The 19,796-nt window shown below is 55.4% G+C and overlaps 1 protein-coding gene across 5 annotated transcripts in view; it reads left to right on the forward strand.

Annotated features, from left to right (window-relative positions):
* Positions 1–19,796, forward strand: part of GLI2 (GLI family zinc finger 2) — a 257,207-nt gene that overhangs the window by 214,394 nt on the left and 23,017 nt on the right. For all 5 annotated transcript variants that reach the window (XM_001158280.7, XM_009443195.4, XM_009443196.4 and 2 more), the window contains 3 exons: positions 1,305–1,507; positions 5,302–5,487; positions 19,065–19,266. In XM_001158280.7, the coding sequence (XP_001158280.2) occupies positions 1,305–1,507; positions 5,302–5,487; positions 19,065–19,266 (591 nt within the window). The remainder of the gene's footprint in view (positions 1–1,304; positions 1,508–5,301; positions 5,488–19,064; positions 19,267–19,796) is intronic.

Genomic DNA, 19,796 nt, shown 5'->3' on the forward strand with positions numbered 1-19,796 from the left:
TGAAATAACCAGTTCCAGCAGTGGCCTTTCACACGTCCAGCATCAATCCAGTGTGAAGACTGAGAGGGCCTCCTGGGCAATGCTAGGTTAGCCCTCAAAGTGTGGTTCTAACCCTCTAACAGCAGTTCTCCTTTCATGACTGCCTGCCGTGTCTCTGGCACCATTTTGGGGACTTTCATCCTCACGACAACCCTATGAAACAGACACTATTATGATCCCCATTCCACAGATGAGGAAACTGAGGCTCGGAGAGGTTACAGTGTGATGTGGCTGGGATTCTAACCCAGGTTTGTCTGATTCTAACACACTCTCTTTTCTTTGCACAATGTCAAATTATAGACTAAAGAATAAAAATGAAATCTTGGTAAATGTGGTTGCTGGTGACTTAGCTGTGGTTTTGCAGCTGCTTCACCATAAAGTCTGATTCATCTTTAATGAGTGAGTTTTGGAGTAGATTACCTCAAAATACACCTGCAGCTGCATAGAGGCCCCGGGTCAGCAGGCCTGACATAAGGGCCTGAGGTCACAGCGAATGGATTCCATGACTCTTGGTGGGCAGACTTGGGGACATGGGGGTGGGCCCTGGCCATGCCAGCCCAAGCCAGTGGCACCAAGCCCAATGCACGCCTGACTATTGGGGCATCGGAGAAGGGTGGTTCTGTTAGCGCTAGGAGGAATTCCATGGAAGGAGAGCGAGGAGATATTCTAAGATTTTAGTTAGGGCTCATCAATTTCAAAACTTACCTTGAATCCTGACCCTGCAGCCGAGCTGGTCACACCAGCAACCAACCATCCAACTGAAGCCAGAAACTCTCCACTTGCAGGACATCTCCTGATCCCTCTCTTTTTCACATATCCTGTTAGCAGTATGAGCTCTTTGCGTTTTACCCGTGGTATTCGTATTTTCATATTCGTTTTCATACATGTTTCTAGCATACAAGCCTGTGCCTAGCCCCGAGGAGGCACTGGGGAAGCCACAGTGCAACTGTGACGTGTGGGCGGCCTGCTGTGCCTGTGCTCCAGCAAGTCCAGTCGCAGGTGCGAGGTCCATTCTCCAGCGTGGAACTGGCCGGCGGGCGCACGCACCAGCGTGGAGCTTTCACTCTGCATTCGCTGACTAATGCTTGAGAGTTCAGACTGTAATTCACAGATGACCAGGGGAATGTCGGTGTAGCAAATAATAAGTGCAGGTTGTTCTGGAAAGTCTTTCCAGGAGAGACAAGGACTGTCCATGTTGGTTTTGGGGTCTTGGTGGGGTTCCCTCTGTGTCCTCCTTCTTAGACGGCTGCCCATTGTCTCTGCAGGCCCCCTGCCCTCAGCGGCAGCCCTGTCATCTCTGACATCTCCTTGATCCGGCTTTCCCCGCACCCGGCTGGCCCTGGGGAGTCCCCCTTCAACGCCCCCCACCCGTACGTGAACCCCCACATGGAGCACTACCTCCGTTCTGTGCACAGCAGCCCCACGCTCTCCATGATCTCTGCGGCCAGGGGCCTCAGCCCCGCTGATGGTGAGTAGGGTGTGGGGATGGGGAGGGGCAGCTAGGGCACTGGGGCAGGGCGCAGCCAGCCTCTCTCACACTAACACTGTCAACTCCCCAGCCTTGGTCCCCTTGAATGGTCACCAGGCTGGTGTTCCTTCACACTACTTCCAAACAACAAGCTTTTGGGTTTTATGCTCATTAAAGAGCCTTTGGTAAGCACTCTTTTGCATGCAAACCATATATGATCTATTGTAATAATAACAGTAAGGGTCTATCCAGGTAGGTCCTGTGTAGCTGAGAACCACTGGTTGTAACCAACCAAAGTCTGCAGAAGCTGGTGTTAGGAAAGGGGACGTTGTGTTGGAGTGTCTCATGCAGAAGGAAGGCGGAGTGGGCTGGCTGCTGCCTGCGTCTCTGTTGGATCTGCCCCTTGCAGGTTAACACAGGAGGCCTCCAAGTGGCAGCCCAGGCCCTGGGGCTCCGGGGACGAAGCTGTGGCATTGTGTCTCTCAGTTCAGATGCTTGAGAGAGAACATCGATTGGCCCAGCTCAGAGATCAGATGGCCACCCCGGTGTGACTGATTTCAGCCAGAAAAGGGCAGGGTCACATGGTACAAATATGTCTTTATATGTATAAAGCGGATCTAAAGTTTTATACTTCTAGTCCCCACCCACCCCACCAACAGACACATGCAAACACATATTAGTAACCCGGACATTTAGGGGCCAGTCCCACCCATGCCGTCTCCCTGGGAAGTGCACCCCCATCCATAGCATGGCATGGCCCCGTGCCGCCCCTGAGAGCGCTGTTAGCCACTCATTGTCCCCATCCTTGAAAGCAGCCAAGTGCATCTTCTCAGAATTCACGAAGCTAAGACTTGACCTCTCAGGCTAGAGGACATCTGCAACTTGAACTTCAGAGCCCCATGGGCAGAGGCTCTAGGAAATGGGGTCCCAGCGAGTCTCTTATCACTACCAGCATTCTCCCCAAGAGGAACGCATCCTCTTCCAACTGGTGGGTGTGACCATGAGTTGAAGCGGAGGCCTGGCTCTGAGAATGTGCAGGCTGGGATTGCACGATGAAAAGGAGGCATCCAGTTTTCAAATGTGCAGAAGGGCTCCCTGAATCGTTGACTCATCTTCCTGGCATGGAGGTTTGCACTTTGCCTGGTCCTCACAAAAGAGAAACCAAACAAGGCAAATAGTTGTAGCCAGGGGGCTTGAAAATGGCTAGCTGGAATGTGGCACCATTCTGAAATGGCCCCTCAAGTCAGAACTCAGCCCTGAACTCTGCATGCGTCCCCTGTGTGGCCTTGACCAAGCTGGGGTGCCCTGAGGCCTGTGCTGCCTCTATGCCCAGCTGCTGTCTTGTGGACAGTGGGCCCAGCCCTATCCACATCACTCCTGAGGTCCCAGTGCTGGGATTACAGGTGTGAGCCACCGTGCCCAGCCCATGATGGGCTGACCAAGAGTGAGAGGACACAGGTCAGGTTCCAGAGTCTGCCTGGCTCACACTAACACTGTCGACTCCCCAGCCTTGGTTCCCTCGGACAGTGACCAGGCTGGCGTTCCTTCATACTACTCCTGAACAACGGGTTGATGCTCACACCTAGTATGGCAGCTGAGGGGTGCCCCCCAAAACACAGGTCCACATCCTAATCCCCAAACCTGTGGGTATTCCCTCATTTGGAAAAGCAGTCTTTGCAGATGTCATTAAGTTAGGTCTCTTAAGCTGAAGAGATCATCCCAGATTATCCACACAGGCCCTAAATCCAATAACAGGTGTCCTTACAAGAGACACACTGAGAAGGCAGACACATTCATACCCGCCCAGAGACACACACAGAGTCACAGAGGAGAAGGCGATGTGAAGTCAGAGGCACAGATGGGAGTAATATGGCCACAAGCAGGAAGCTGGCAGCCAACAGAAACTGGAAGAGGCGGGAAACCATCTTCCCCTTGAGCCTCTGGAGGGAGTGCGGCCCTGCCAGCACGTTAATTTCAGATTTCTGGCCTCCAGAACTGTGAGAGGATAAAGTTCTGTTGTTTTAACAACAGTTAACACAAAGTTTATGCTGATCTGTTACAGCGTTTACCCTGGGAAACTAATACACGTGGTAACAGGGCTTCCAGTGAAGAGGTGGAAGGAACCTGGCTGCTCTCCCAGGGCCAGGGCCAGAGGGCCAGTAGAGACGTCTACGGGAGGAAGGAACAGAGCACCCTCCTGGAGATGCTCAGGAAGCAGGGATGCTGTATTCCACTGATTGCAGTGTAGCCCATGAAGAGCTGGGTGGGCTGGGCACAGTGGCTCATGCCTGTAATCGGATTTTCGGAGGCCAGGTGGGAGGATCGCTTGAGCCCAGGACTTCAAGCCTGCAGTGAGCTAGGATCGCACCACTGCACTTCAGCCTGGGCAACAGAGTGAGATCCTGTCTCTAAAAAAAAATGTTAAAAAGGAGCTGGGGGTGGTGAGACAGAGCTGCCCCTGGAGGAGAGGCCTTCGACGGATGGAGTGCCATGCTATGCATGAGTTCAAGATAAACACTGAGGTAGCTCCTGGAACACCCACGTACCCGCTTACAGCCCCACGACATAGCAGGGACCTGGCTAATTTGCATGGCCCTGACTCCCACAGGAAGCAGACCAGATACGCCGAGGCCTCATCAGCCCTTGGGCTACTAAGTGACCAAGGATGGCAGATTAGGCTCAAGAGCAGCTGGCAGGAGGTCTGAATTCGAGTCCTGTGTGCCCTGCTCGGTATCAGCCCCAGAGCCTGCCATGTGAGGTTAGGAAGCTCATCAGCGATCCGAGGCAGTGTTGGCCAGACCATGTGTGACTGGGGACAAATGGGATCTCCACGGAAGGTTTTGAGGGAAGGTGGGTAGGCAGGAAGGAGTAGGGGAGGGAACTTGAGGCCTGGACAGGGGAGGCAGAGGCTGTGGGCGATCAGCCTGGCTGGAGGCCTGGACTCTTGGGAGATGCAGCAGGAGATGGCAAGAAGGAGGCAGAGGAGGACGGCAGCTTCCATGGCCTGGTCTCCTCTCTCTGCCAAGCGCGTAAGAGAGCTCTTTTGGAATTTGTCAAGACTGCTAACAGAGAGGCCGTAGTGCACAGTGGTTAGGAGCTTGCTTCCTAGATTCAGACTGCCCTCTTTGCACACCTGTGGACTCTCGATGGGGGTGCTAGGTTTCCAAGCTCCCATTTGTTTCCTGACACCACCCTGCTGAGGGCCAGCCTCCCTCAGATGCTCTGAATTTCATCCTCGCTGCCTCTTTCCTAAGCCCTGGGCAGGGCTGACCTCAGGGTTGAAGCGGACAGCCCCGAGGCTCTGCGCTGCAGGGATAAGGATGTGTGCAGGCCAGGAGCTTTATCTGGCCAGGACTGGCGCCCCGGCAGCGATCTCACCCTGAATGTTCAGGCACAGACTGACCTGGCCCAGCCGCGTGCCGCCGAAGTGCCTCTGTTTGCACCTTCTTTTAACTTTGAAGACTCTGCTGGACTATGGATCCTGTTGGCCTGGGGCTCCGGGATTCTGAGGGGCATGGAGGCAGAGTAGGGAGAGATTGTTTATGAGTCTAATGAAGTGGTGGAGTACAGAGGTCGGGGTCTGGCCTCCTTCAGCAGCAACACCGCAGCTCATGCTGGCCAAGCCCAGGCCCAGCACAGTGCAAACGGTGGGGCAGTGGGGGAAAGTGCCGAGGAGAGAACCCCCCACACCAGGTGTGCATTTCTCTCTGCTTTTTTTTTTTTTTTTTTTTGGCAGGAGAAGGCACAGCCAGTGCCAGGTTCTGACGGCTTCTTTCTCTCCCCTCTGCCCACAGTGGCCCAGGAGCACCTTAAGGAGAGGGGACTGTTTGGCCTTCCTGCTCCAGGCACCACCCCCTCAGACTATTACCACCAGATGACCCTCGTGGCAGGCCACCCCGCGCCCTATGGGGACCTGCTGATGCAGAGCGGGGGCGCTGCCAGCGCACCCCATCTCCACGACTACCTCAACCCCGTGGACGGTGAGTGCTGGCCCCGAGGGGCTGAGGATGGGGCTAGCAGATCTCCTCTTGAGGCTGAGAAGGTCACTCGCTGTTTCTTTTGGGGACAAGGACCCTTAAGGAGAGGTCGGGCTGTACCCCAATGCCTTCCAGGATGGCTGTCCACAGGCACTGAATCTTTGGACAACACTTACTGAGTCACCACGGGCCAGGAGGCGCTGTAAGCATCGCAGACACCACAGCAAACGAAGCTGGAACTTACAGTGCAATGGGGAGAAACAGATGCCAAGTAGCTCTAGGAATTACATATGAAAGTAGCCAATTATAAATGGACCAGGGAAACAAAGCAGGGGCCGGGGGAGCGAGCACTGGGTGAGTGGGGTGCAGTTTGGAATGGGGAAGTCAGAGGAAGCCTCACTGGGAAGTTGAAATCTGGGGGCGAGTGCTCCAGGCAGAGGAAACTGCAGTGCAAAGGGCCTGAGGCAGCAGTGGGCCTGCCAAGCTCAAGAAATAGCCAGGAGCCAGTGCTGGCAGTGAGGGGTGGGAGTAGGGGTGAGGCCAGAGTTTCCAGGCGGGGTCTTGCCAGCCAGTGCACCTCGGAAGAGACTGGCTTTCACTGGAGATGAGGCTGGGCAGAGGAGAAAAGAGAGCTGACTGACTCACAGAAGGAATCTCCTTCCGTGCTGATGTGAGAATTGATTTGGGGGCAAGATGGAGGCAGGAGGTCCAGTTGGTAGAGGTGGGGAGAAGGGGCCAGGTCTTGGGAAGACCTTGAAGGTAGAACCACAGGATGTGCTCCCAGCTGGAATATAGAGTTGAAAGAAAGAAGGGAGTTGAAGTTGACCTCAGGGTCTCGGGCCTGAGCATTTGAAGGATGGAGTAGTAACTGAGCTGGGAGGCTATAGGTGGGGCCCTCATGGAAGGGAGGGAAATCAGGTATCCTGGGTAGATGAAGCTTTTGGTGCCTGTTAGACACCAAGTCCTTCCCACCCACCAAATGCCATCCTCACAGCTGCTTTCACAGGGACACCTGTGACCCTCTGACCATGAGCCTGAGGTCAGCAAGGAGCCCATCTCAAGGAATAGTGGAGGGGGTGGAAGGCTCAGCGCCCCCTCCCATCCCCCAGTCAGTGCCACTCCGCCTGCAGGTCCTGGAGCCCTGGCCAGCGGCACACAGGGAGACAGGGCAGCCAGTAGAGCTGGAAGCCACCACAGGGGACAGGCAGGCGCCTCCTGCAGAGCCAGCCTCCCGGAGCCCTGCCTGGGGTGACGTTTTCACTCCCTGATAGCCCACGGCAGGGAGACAGGAGCCTGCAGGGAGACAGGAGCCTGCAGGGAGACCGTCCTGCAGGGGCAGCCCTGGTGCCTGCAGGGCCATGCAGCCTGTAGCAGGTTGGGGTGGGCTGGTGGGAAATCACGTGGGACCAGGCAGGGCCATGAGACTTAGGGTGGGCTGCTGCCTTGCTCACCCCGACCCGCCCCCAGGGCTCTGTTCCAGGGGAGCCCTTCACTTCCCTAAGGCCTGGCTGACATCTCGCCTCCTCCAGGAAGTCTCTCTGGAAGCCTCCACCTTCCCTTTCCCCTGCCCCCCTCAGTCACTGGGACAGCTCCCTCCTCTGGCTGCTCCTTCACTCTTTGCCTGGCCCACCTCATACTTACAGCAACCACCTCACATGGCTCCTCAGCTATCTTGAACATCTCCTGCTTCCCAGGAAAAGTTTTGCTGAGAAGAGGGCGGCCGACCTCCGAGGCTGGCCCCTCATGGATATGGTCCTCGCCAGGCCCTGGTGGGAGGCCATAACATGCCTCAGTGATGCCACCAGAATTTGGTCCCTGTGTCTGTCCCGTTCTTCCTTGCCTTTCCCAGCATGGTGTTTAGTCCAGAATTAAGCACACCATCCAGATGTTCAACAACACCTGTCAGCTCTGTAGGACATTGACGTCCCTCTGAGTACACACACATCCGTGTGCTGTGTTCCCCTCTCCTCTCAGCAGCCCTACACGGTGCTCCCACGAGCCACAGTGAGGTGTCAGAGATACTGAGAGAAAGTTGTGTGCTAGACACGCTCCTTGCCAATATTAGAAACCAAACAGCAGCAACCGAGAGCATGAAGGATCACGTGCAAATTGCCACACCCGAATGTCAGCTTCCTGCAAGCAGGACTCTTCTTCCAAGGTCCTGAGGGTGGCACGAGGCCAATAGGAAAGTGGACGAGGCAGAGAAACCACGGCCAAGAGAGGTAAGATGAGGCAGGTGTCCCCACAGGGCAGGAAAGGCTAAGCCAGGCAGCTGGGAGTCTTCCAGTGATTTGCAGCATGAGCGTCTGTGTGTGCACATGTGTGTACGTGCACACGTGAGAGACAGTGAATTGGAATGCAGACTGCCTCTGTTCTGTGCTTTTAAACACATTCTTCCATGTAATTCCCTTAGCCACCTTCTGAGGCTAGAAATATGCTCCTTACTTTAAGATGAGCAAATGGGCTCCCAGCATCTAGCGGCTTGACCCAGGCCTTGCTCTGTGTGTTACCAGCACCATCTGCCCTTCCCTGGGCTGCAGTTTTCAGCAGCACATGCACCTGACCAACCATGAGCCCTGACCCAAGGGAGGGCCAGCCGGGCCAGGTGGACTTGAGCTCAGCCCAGAGCAGCTGGGCCGGAGCCAGAGGGGAGAAGTAGTACAGTGAGCTCCAGGGCAGGCCTGGGTCAGGCCTGGCTGCACGGTGTCCTCCCTGTGGTAGCTGGGCTCAGAGGTGGTGACAGGACTGAAGGGGTGTGGAGTGGCGATCCCAAGCCCTGCGAGCTGCGTGGATTAAACACATTGACTGAGATGGCACATGTGAGCCTGGCCCAGTGCCTGGCATCTAGCAGGTGCTGGAATAATGCTGGTGCAGGTCTCTTTCCACCAGTATATCTTTCCCTCTTTAAATCCACTCCCTCTTGCAGGATTCTGTATCTCCATTGTAGGCAGCTCTGTCCACCTGCTGCCTAAGCCCAGGCCCCAGGTTCTCCCAGACCTTTTCCTTGCCATCTCCCATCCATCCCATCCTGTCCATCAGGCCTCCAAGAGTGGCGTGTCACCCCTCCCGGGCCAGACAGTGACATATCGCCCTCGTAGCACTGCTCCATGGCTGCTGCTCATCCAGCATCCCCATCTTTATCCTCTCCGCCATCCTGCGCTCAGCCCCTGCCACTTCTAGCCCCCTCAGGATAAAATTCAGACTTTAGAACCCCCGTCCAGAGGCCTTCCTTTCCAGCTCGTCTCTCTCCACTGCACACTGGTCTTGCCATGCACTGCCCCACATGCAGGTCCCCAGATACCTCCCTGAGCTCATTCCCGCACAGAGTCCTGTGCACGGTGCGCTAGGCCTTCTCCTGAGACCCCACAAGAATCCAGCCCCAGGCCTTTCAAGCCACCAACTAGCTCCACTGCACTAGCGGGACCCAAGGCGCCCCCAACTGGAACTGGCTGGGACTTCTCCTTACATATGGCTGATGGCCCGCCCCGTCAGGTCTGGGAGCACATCTGGCAAGGAGCAGGTCCTCTATGTTTGTTGGGTGAGTGAGTGAATGAGTGAATGGCACTTAGAAAAGACCCTGGAATGGAAAGATGCGCTCCAGCTAAGGAAAGAAGCACTCGAGGAATATAGCTGTTGGCTCACAGGGGACTGGAAGGGGCTGGGGAGCAACTTTGCCTTCCGGGCACTCAGCGTTTGGCAGCCCCTGGGGCTGAGCATCTCCGGGAAGCAGCAGAGGAGCGCAGAGGTGAGCTCAGCAGTGGGCGCGAGAGCTCCCAGCCCTCCAGCAGCTGCTGGTTAACTCATCACACCCCACCCGCCGTGCCTTCTCCACCTCCGCCTTGGGAACACATCTGGCTTCAGGACATGGGGGTAGCGGGGAAGCATCAGCAGATTCCAGAGTCCACCTGAGCAGGGATATGAGTTTCTCCAGCTCCAGTGTGGGATGGGGCTGGGGGCATTTTTCTTATGCATGGATTTCAGGAGCAGATGCCTTCTTTCCCTTTGTTCCCAGTCAGTTACAATCCAAGAAAATCAGAGTAGTCCAGGATTATCTCCTACTTTTATTGCTACTTAATACATTTTTTCCAAAACCAGTTTCAACTAGAACCAGAACCTTCGCTTCACCTTTTAAAAATGCTTTCCGCACTTCCACTTAGCTCCGAGGCCCGCGTGGACGGTTACTCACGTATGTCTCTAAGAGACGCTGAACACAACACCTGGGCTCTCAGCCAGGCGGCTGGAGCTGGACCTGTCTGTGGGGTGTCCCCCGGCCCCTCCCCTCCCGTGAACCATGGGAGCTGGGGAGGTGTTTTCGGTGGGTGCCTGCTCCATGGGTCTGTGCCGGTCCCTCCCGGAAAGCTCCAGACCACACAGCAGAGAATGTGAATGAGCGTTTCCACTAGGTTTCTTTTTGCTCAAATCCTCACTGAGAAAATTGTGTGGGCCATCCCTGGCGCCAGCAGTGCAGCTCAGGAGACCTGTGGAAGGGGCCTGGCTCTCTCTGAGGAATGTGTTCACACCAGGAAGCCCCCATACACATCATCTTGAGCATGTGAGCTCTGTGCAGGCGCAGGGGGCCTGGAGAGCTCATGGACAGCCAAGGAGAACAGGCCTTCTCTCTCTGCCTTTCTCTGTCTCTGTGTCTCATGCACACACACTGGTTGATTCGGCAGGTGTTTACTGGGCACCTTCTATTTACCAGGCCCGGTTCTAGGTCTAGGGATGCAACGCATCATGAGCAGCACACAAGCCCTGCCTTCCTGGTGCCTGAGCTCCAGCGCAGCCCTGTGTGAGTTCCTGGGCGGGACCAAGAATGCCTGTCCCGACCTGACGCCCCTCGTTCCCCAGCCTCCTTTCGCAGCACCCTCATTCATGGTCCCAGAGGAGGGAGCACTGTAGGGGAGAGAACCTTCCAGAGGTTTTGAATGTCCAGCCAAGGCATGGAGAGGGCTCTGCCAGGCAAGAGGGCGAGCAGGGAGAGGTGGGTGGGAACTCCATGTGGGTCCTCATCCTGCAGGGCCTTGTCCCCAGTACACCCGTTTGCAAACCACCAGCCCAATTTTTACCTTAGCTGAGTGCCACCTGCACAATTGTGTATTTAGTAATATTTTTTAACAGACTCACCTTTTGGGGTTAAATAAATGGTTCTTCAAATGGAACTTTGTATTTTTTCTGAAATGGAAAACCTAATCCCTGTCTGAAGAGGATGTTCCTGTCTCTGTCTCCATCAAACCTAAAATAACCTCATCTGGGCCGTGTGTGGCCCTACATTTGGGAACACACTGCAGTGGTGGAAGAAAGGCCAGAAGCTAGAGAGGCCTCTACGGGGCTCTTGTGGGATTGGAAAGCCAAGCCCTGCGTTCCTCCCAGGGCACTGAGGCCAGGGTGCCGGCAGGACAGAGGGATTTCCCAGGCTCTGATGAAAACCCACCCTCCCTGGTCTCCCAGTGGTGGGTGAAGGCCCATTTCCTCTTGTTTTTAAAGGGGTCCTGATTTACAGCAGGAAGACAGGAGCGCTGCTGCGTGGGAAGGTGATAGAGAACCAGTCAGGGAACCGAGGTCATCATTCTGCTGAGCGGCTCCCTGGAGAGCGGAGAATTCACTGGTTGTCACCCGGGCCCTAAAATGGAATTTTCTCATGTTATGCTGTTGAATATTGGTGATTTAACAACAGAACAGCCACCCCCTCCCCCCTCCACCACATTGAGAAGATTGAGATGTTTCCGACTGAAATGTTGTCTGTTTACAGCTCATACTTCCTCCAAGCCATGCATTTTATTGTCATATTGACACTAATTTGGCTCGGATGTCACCTCCATTCTGACGCCTGTTCTTTATGCTGCGTGTGGATCCAGGGGGTTTTCAGAAACCAATTACATTGATCAAACCCAGAGAGGCAGGAAGAGCTGGTGGAGGGGCTGCCAGAGGCCCAAGTCAGGCAGGGATCCCTTTCCGAGACAGGAAGGGGAACCGAGGCAAAGGAAGCCACACTGCAGGTCCCTGCGTGAGGTGGTGGAGCTGCTGTGTACAGGCACGGGCTAAGCGGTGTCTATGGGTCATCTGGTAAAGCCACACAGACTGTCCCGCCACACCAGCTTCACGAAGCCGCTTCACAGGAGCCTGCGGCACAGCCTGTTTCTCTGTGTTCATCACTTAGCTAGGCCGTGGTCCTGGCAACTCTGAGCCTCGCTGCTCCACGGCCCAGGCGCTTGCTACTCCCCCATCAGAGGGGGTGAGAGGGCTGTGGACGGCTAGGTGTGGGGGCATTAAAGTCCTCAGGCCAGATTTCCTTAGAGCATCTCCTCGGCAAGCCAGAAAATATCTGGGTGAGGGAATTGGGCTATGCAGGGAACACATCTTAGCCAGTGAGGATTCAGGGTACCCGAGCCCCACCACCAGGCTGCATCCTGCTGGCCTTGTATTTTTTCCTGAAATGGAAAACCTAATCCCTGTCTGAGGAGGATGTTCCTGTCTCTGTCTCCATCAAACCTAAAATAACCCAGCCCCGGGCTGAGGATGGCATCTGGCACAGAGAAGCCTCCTGGGACCCGGTGCCAGGATGATGCTCTTTCCTCCTGCCCCTCAGCCCAGGCTCCTGGGCACACAGGCCGTGGGGGGATCCCCAGCCCCGATTCCATGCAAGTCCACCCACAGGTATAGATGATATGTTGGTTGTCAGCCCATAGCATCCCTGGGGTGGGTGCTGGTAGCCCATCTTCTGCATGAGACAACCAGTGATTGGCTCAAAGCTACCCAGTTCAGAGTGTGCAAGCAGGGTTGGAACCTGGGTCCAACCCTGGAGTCCAGGGCCTGTTCTTGCATCTCCTGCCCTTCCCACTGCCTCAGGGAAAACAATGATCTCCCTCCTGAGCACCTTGGGATTCTCTAGAATAATTCTGCTTAGATGGCACCTTGCAAATCCTGCCTGGTGCCTCGGAGTACTGTCTTCATCTCTCTCCTACACGGTGAGCTCCATGAGGACAGGGTCAGAGGCTTCCCTGCCCAGAGTCCCCATGATGTCCAGTCAATGCCTGGTGTGCTCTCAGCACTACACGAGGGGCTGATGGATCAATGAATAAACATGTGAATGAGCAACAGAAAGCGCTAGTGGGTGAAGCAAGGTCCAGAGGCAGGTGGTGTCGGCGTCCGCCCAGGTGAGGGTGGGCAGGTGGCCAGTCACCCGTGGCCAACCGGCATTAAAACAGGCGCCTCCACAGATGAATACTCCATGTTCCCGGTCATAAATCACAGGAGAAACCACGGGAAATGAGTGCCAGGCTTTTCTTTCTATTTAGTAATTTATCAAGGGAAGAGGCGCATTAATAAACATATTTCCCATGAGAGGCGGGGATAACAGAGATGAATATCACTGTCAGATTTGGCCTGTTTCCTCTTGTTAGGGGCACACGAGAGGGTGAGAATCCAAATATTAGCAGCAGATTCTTTTTTAAAAAATGTGTTACGAAGATGTGTGTGTTTCTTACTTTATATCATGTTAGATGGTTTTTCCCCTCACATTACCGTATTTGCCACTCAGTTTGTAAGTAATAGGAGCCTTTCAGAGAATTCACTCCTGCATCTTTCTTTGAGTTTCCTTTGAAGTGAGGATTGACAAGGAGTGGACTCAGTAAATAAGAACCCAGAAGCTGAGAGGGCGCCGAATGCAAGCCGATGAGTGAATGTCTAATGACAGCTGTGTTGCTGCGTGGCCCAATCATCTTTCCTAGACTTGCTGCCCTTCACTCCATTATTGACTGGAGGCTCACCCTGCCCCTTGGAACAGTCCTCCTAGCCCTTGAAGAAGCCACATTCATTAGCAATTTCATTTTGGAATGCCCGCTGGGTTTTAGGCACTATTCTTGGCGTTCTATGTGTGTCTTCACAACAGCCCTGCAAAGCAAGCCACACTGCCCTGATTGTACAGATGGGGAAAGAGAGGCTCGGGAAAGCTAAGTAAATGTGCTCCAAGGAAGCCACAAAGTGACAGGCTTGACAGGGACAGTGGCAGAGGCTGTGTGCCTCTGCATCGTGTGTGTGTGTGTGTGTGTGTGTGTGTGTGCGCGCGCGCATCCACCTGGGGTGTGTGTCTCCACCTGGGGTGTGTGTCTCCACCTGGGGTGTGTGTGTGTGTGTCCACCTGGGGTGTTTGTGTGTGTCCACCTGGGATGTGTGTCCACCTGGGGGGTGTGTGTGTCCACCTGGGGGTGTGTGTGTGTGTGTCCACCTGGGGTGTGTGTGTGTGTGTCCACCTGGGGTGTGTGTGTGTGTGTCCACCTGGGGTGTGTGTGTGTGTGTGTGTGTGTCCACCTGGGGCCCCCCTCCCATGCAGGGGACCCTCCCTGTGCCTTCCTGCCATCGTACTCCCTGCCCCCTGAGACACCCCTCCTCCTCTGCACCCTGGGCATAGGCCCTGTGGCAGGTGGTTTTGGTGTCCCTGTACCTTGGGCAAGTTACTTAGTGTCCTGTTTTGTCTTCTGTAAAATGAGCATAACAGCCTCTTCTTTATGGGACAGTCGTGAAGATTAAATTACTTAACACTTTAAAGTTTGAAGGAGTCCTAGCGCATGCGATGATAGCATTGAGTAAGTGCTGTCTTTAGGTGACTGTGAATCTGTTCTTTCTCAACACATCCTGTCTGTGCCATGGGTCAGCCCTTGGCACCTCCCACTGGGCTCATGGCTGTGCCACCTGTATTCGAGTGTTGGGGATGGTCAGGTGGGAAAAAGGATTTGGGTTCCTAATGCATGGTGAGAAAGACAGGAGCAAGCAGGTAACCACACAGTGGATGAAAGTTCACCCTCACCCTTGTTTGGAGAGAGAGGCCTGAGCGTAGGGAAGATCTGCCCAACTCCAGGAGGTCAGGGAAGGCATCCCAAGGGAGGTGATGACTCGGCTGAGGTCAGAGCAGGCAGAGGAAGCTGCACGTGCAAGTCCCTGAGCAGGTGATATGGAGGAGGGGCTGGAAGGAGACCTGGTGGCTGGAGTGAGGGGATTCCACAGGGCCACCGCCTAGGCCTTGTTTGTAATAGCAGTGGGGATTTTTGGAAAGTTTTGGGGAGAGGGCAGGGACATGATCCTATTTCCAAGTTGAAAATCTGTCTTTGCAATGAGCACTGTGGATTGGACAGCTGTTAGCTGAGGGCCCCAGAATGATCCAAGCAAGTGGTGGGCTGTGCTAGGGGTGGAGTTTGAAAGGAGAGATTTTGAGAGGCGTTCACGAGCCCACACGTAAGTGGGCTCCATTGTGGTGGAGGGGAGGAGGGAAGGCCGACTGCCGGGTCTCCCGCTTTGCCACTGCGCAAGTGGCAGGCACATGCTGTAGGAAGAGCTGGTCCAGGCACAGGGCAGGAGTGTGGGGCTGGCTGTGCCGAACTGGAGCTGCCTTGCAGGCAGGAGGAGAGGACGAGGAGGCAGCTGGCTCTGAGAAGGCTCACTCTTCAGAGCCCCTGAAAGTGGGAGGTCGAAAACTGTTTGTGGGACGGGACGTCTGCCTGGCCCTGGGCCTCTGCTGAGCTCTCTGAAGATGAACAGAGAAGACGCAGAGTCATTAGAAAGTCCAGACGCCAGGGCTCCTTTGGACCTGGGTTCAAATCCTGCCTCTGTAGCTCTGTGACCTTGAGCAAGTCACTGACCTCTCAAGCATAGTTGCTTTGCTGCTGATCTGGTTTGCTTGGAGGACGGTGGTAGCTGTTAAATGAGTCAGTGGATCTAAGCGTCACTAAATGGTGGTTGTCACTGGGTCATTATTTGCATAAGAATTCAGAAGCAGGCATTTATCCAGAGACTGCATCAGAGGAGCACGCTCCAGCCAGGATGCAGATGCTGCAGCAGAGGGGCACACTCCAGCCGGGATGCAGATGCTACAGCAGAGGGGCACATTCCAGCCGGGATGCAGATGCTGCAGCAGAGGGGCACACTCCAGCCGGGATGCAGATGCTGCAGCAGAGGGGCACACTCCAGCCGGGATGCAGATGCTGCAGCAGAGGGGCACACTCCAGCTGGGATGCAGATGCTGCAGCAGAGGGGCACACTCCAGCCGGGATGCAGATGCTGCAGCAGAGGGGCACATTCCAGCCGGGATGCAGATGCTGCAGCAGAGGAGCACGCTCCAGCCGGGATGCAGATGCTGCAGCAGAGGGTCACGCTCCAGCCGGGATGCAGATGCTGCAGCAGAGGGGCACGCTCCAGCCGGGATGCAGATGCTACAGCAGAGGGGCACAGTCCAGCCGGGATGCAGATGCTGCAGCAGAGGGGCGCACTCCAGCCGGGATGCAGATGCTGCAGCAGAGGGGCACACTCCAGCCGGGATGCAGATGCTGCAGCAGAGGGGCACACTCCAGCCGGGATGCAGATGCTGCAGCAGAGGGGCACACTCCAGCCGGGATGCAGATGCTGCAGCAGAGGGGCACAGTCCAGCCGGGATGCAGATGCTGCAGCAGAGGGGCACACTCCAGCCGGGATGCAGATGCTGCAGCAGAGGGGCACACTCCAGCCGGGATGCAGATGCTGCAGCAGAGGGGCACACTCCAGCCGGGATGCAGATGCTGCAGCAGAGGGGCACACTCCAGCCAGGATGCCCCTGTTTGCCGTCCAGGATCCCTATTTAGAGTGGGTGATCACATTTGCAGTGCAGCCTCACAGCTGGCTGGGAGGTAGCCTGCTCCATGGGCCTCCCTGCTTCTTTCTGTCCTCAGGCAGGTGGCCTAGGATCCTTCCTGCTGTAAGAGAAAGGAGGAGTTGTCTGAGTGAGTTACCTGTTCTGCCCTGGCCCCTCTGTGGGGTCAGAGCAAGTGGGCATCCCCAGAAGCAACTATGGACCGTCTTCTGTGTACCCACTGTAGCTCTGCTTACTAAAATATCTGTAAGCCCCAGTCTTCATAGCCCAATAGAATAAACAGCGAAAGCAGAAAGTTTAGCTGACAAGGATGTCAAAAGAAAAGAATGTTCTGATTAACTCAACTTTTTTTTTCAACTGGGAGCTTTCCTAATATCACTTAACTCTTCTCGTTGAAAATAAAGTATACCAAGTACTGGGTCACATGAGCATCTCAACTGTAGCCACTCTGGAGTGCCCAGGCCACCTCCACATCCATCATCCCACTGGGTCACAGCAACCCCAGAGCTGGCAGGGACTTGTTTTATGCTGGTGTCATTGATGAAGACCCCAAGTCTGTGACAGGTAAAACAATTTGCCCCAAGTCATGCAGCTGACTTACGGCTCCAGCCCAGGGTACCCAGTGTGCAGCCCCCACTTCACCCCACTGCAGGCCACTGTTCCAGTCCAGGTCTCCATCCCTCTACCCAGAGTCCCTTCATCCCAGGCTACTGGCTGTCTACTCCCCTCTGTGGCCTCAGACTCCCCTCATCCCATGAAAGAGGCGGTTAGGAGAGAAAACCCTGGAAGCCCCTTTCGGCCCAATGGTCCTGGATGTCCTCTGTCCTCTCTATGCCTTGGAGAGGTGCTTCTCCTGGTGGCCTGGCAGGAAAGAGCCTCCCCAGGGATCCCTAGGTCTCCTCAGGGTTGCAGCCAAGCGTGGGGCTGGGCCGGGCATGGTTGCCTCGAGGGGCCAACATGGATCCCAGGGCGTGCGGCTTGTTGAGTAGGTGGGTGTGGGCTCTGCCCTCACACAGCCTTCTTGGGGACTGGTAGGTATGGAGTGGGGGGCTCAGAGGCTCGTAGGCCATCACCCCCTGCCCTCGGTGCTCCTGCAGCTGTGGAGACATAAGGAACTGCCACGTGCATGATTCAGAGTGGCCCTAAGGTCAGTAGTCAAAGCCGTCAGGAGAGCTTCGGGAGCACCCGCCAAGAGGCTGTGTGTACTGTGAGCAGGAGGCCCGTGGAGCCAGACCCTGCAGTCAGGGCAGCCTGCCTGGAGGAGGGGGCACCCAGGAGGGGTCTCAGCAGGTCTGAGCAGGCAGAAGGGAGGAAAGCAGTTATCATAAGCCTGGGAACAGCCAAGCACAGACATGGGTGTGCTTGAGCAACCCCCAGCATCATTTATGGGCAACACTACCAGCCCATGGGGAACCCGGAGGCCTGGAAAGGATGGGTGGGCAGGGGCCAGCGGGACATGAGAAGAGGCTGCTCCATGCAGGTGTCCAGAAAGTCAAGGACAGGCCCAAGCATTTACTGTGCCCTACCATGGGCCAGGTGCTTCTCACACTTCGCCTAATTTACACCTCATGCCAGCCCTGGTGGTCAGCACTATTAGAGCCCTTTAAAAAGAGGAGACTGGCTCTGAGGGATCTGGACAGGGCAGGAAGCTTGGCTTGTGGAGAGTCATCCAGCAGTGTTGTCAGACCATTTCTAGGCCACCGTTTGTTCAGGGCAGAGACCTAGAATCCTGATGGGGGCACCGTGATGGGGAGCAGTCTGGAACCACAGTGGAAGAGCCTTTGGTCCTAGGGTGCAGGGTACTCTTGTCTGGGGCAAGCCCTCTTCCCTTCCACAGTTATGTAGGTGTGCGACAGCAGCTGGTGAGGGCTGAGGGCATAGCCATGTGTCCACGCATATGTGTGCATATGCGTGTGTACACATGTCTGCGTGTGGGTGCACACAAGTGTTTGCATGCATGGGTGATGTGTGCACCTGTGTACATGTGTGCCTGCATGCATGTGGTGTGCACATTCAAAGCAACAGCTTCCCAGAGCCTCGGGCGACTTTAGAACTGAGGACCTCAGTACGCAGAAGCACCTGCCTGTGTCAGGATGCCTCTCGCTGCCATGTCCTCGTGTCCTCCCTGCCCTGTTACAGCAGGCTGCCCAGTAGGCTCTGGAGAGACAGCCAAAGGCCCAGACATTGCGAAGAGTCTGGGGGCCGCCATCCAGGCCTCTGCTTGGCAAATGCCCTATCAGGGGGCACTTTAGTGGTGATTCCAGGTACAACGTGACCTGTGACCTTGGAGCACTTACTTCCATTCACTCTCTTCCCCATGGAATTCTCCATAGCAGTGGGAACAGGCGAGCTTCTGCCACACACAATAGCATGGAGAAATCTTACAAACTGACCATGTGGATGAAGGAGGCCAGATATGAAAGAGTATTTAAAAATTCCATTTACACAAAGCCCAAAAGTAGGCAAAACTAAGCTGTGTGTTAGAAGCCAGGGTAGCGGCTGCCCTTGGGCTGGAAGATGGAGGAGGCTTGTGGACACTGGCCAAGCACTGTTTCTTGACCTGGGGCTGGCTTCCCAGGTGGGCTCACTTGGTGAGAGGCCACCGAACTGCTCACTTATGATTCGTGCACACTCCTGTCATGAGGTAAGCATTGCTGGATTCCAGCCCTGGTCTCTGCACCCAGTGGTAAATACACTATGCTCCGTGCTCATATTCACTCGCCCAAACACCTTACATGCACTTCTCCAGTCCTCACCACACCCTGCGCTGCTCAGTCCATTTTACAGATCAACAAACTGAGGCCGAGAGGTGACATCCTTTGCCCAAGAGCCCACAGCTGGAAAGTCGGCAAAGCTAGGATTCCCATTAGACCATCCTTGCAGGCTCTTCCTGTCCCCCACCCACCCGTCACCCCCTCCCCCATCCCCAGTGATGCTGACCTGTCTTATGTTGACTATCCCACAGTGTCCCGTTTCTCCAGCCCGCGGGTGACGCCCCGCCTGAGCCGCAAGCGGGCGCTGTCCATCTCCCCACTCTCAGACGCCAGCCTGGACCTGCAGCGGATGATCCGCACCTCACCCAACTCGCTAGTGGCCTACATCAACAACTCCCGAAGCAGCTCGGCGGCCAGCGGTTCCTACGGGCATCTGTCAGCGGGTGCCCTCAGGTGAGCCCCGCCTGCACGCAGAGAGCTGAGGACCAGAGCTGGGCTGAGGGCCTGGTGGGGAGGCGCTGGCTTTTCAGTGGGTGCTTTTGACCCGAGGAGAAAGACAGGACCTGTGGCATTTGTGAATCCACATACTTGCACCTTTTTTATGAATTCAAAACCAATAATGATCAAATTGAAATGAGCCCATATCTGAGTACATCTTCATGGACCAGGCCTGTCATGAATGACTCAAATGTGAAATCAAAGGTGTTTGAGGTCAGAGATGGTTTTCCTAGTATTTCACTGAATTTGGTGGAGCAGCCAAGTATTGGCCAACCTTGGAGACCACACAAAATGTGACATTGACATGGCCCATGCTCTCAGCAAGCCTCCCTCTGTAGCCGCATGGTGACACACCCAAGCCTCACTGACACCAGCCACCCTTCTCCCCTCTGTGCGGCTCTAGTCTGTCTGAGGACTCAGACCCCAGCCAGCTTGACTGAAACTCACATGCCTCTCCAGCACCTCCGGAAGAGGCCAGGAGGAGT

Source organism: Pan troglodytes, chromosome 13 (assembly GCF_028858775.2).
Source record: "Pan troglodytes isolate AG18354 chromosome 13, NHGRI_mPanTro3-v2.0_pri, whole genome shotgun sequence".
NCBI classification, from domain to species: domain Eukaryota; kingdom Metazoa; phylum Chordata; class Mammalia; order Primates; family Hominidae; genus Pan; species Pan troglodytes.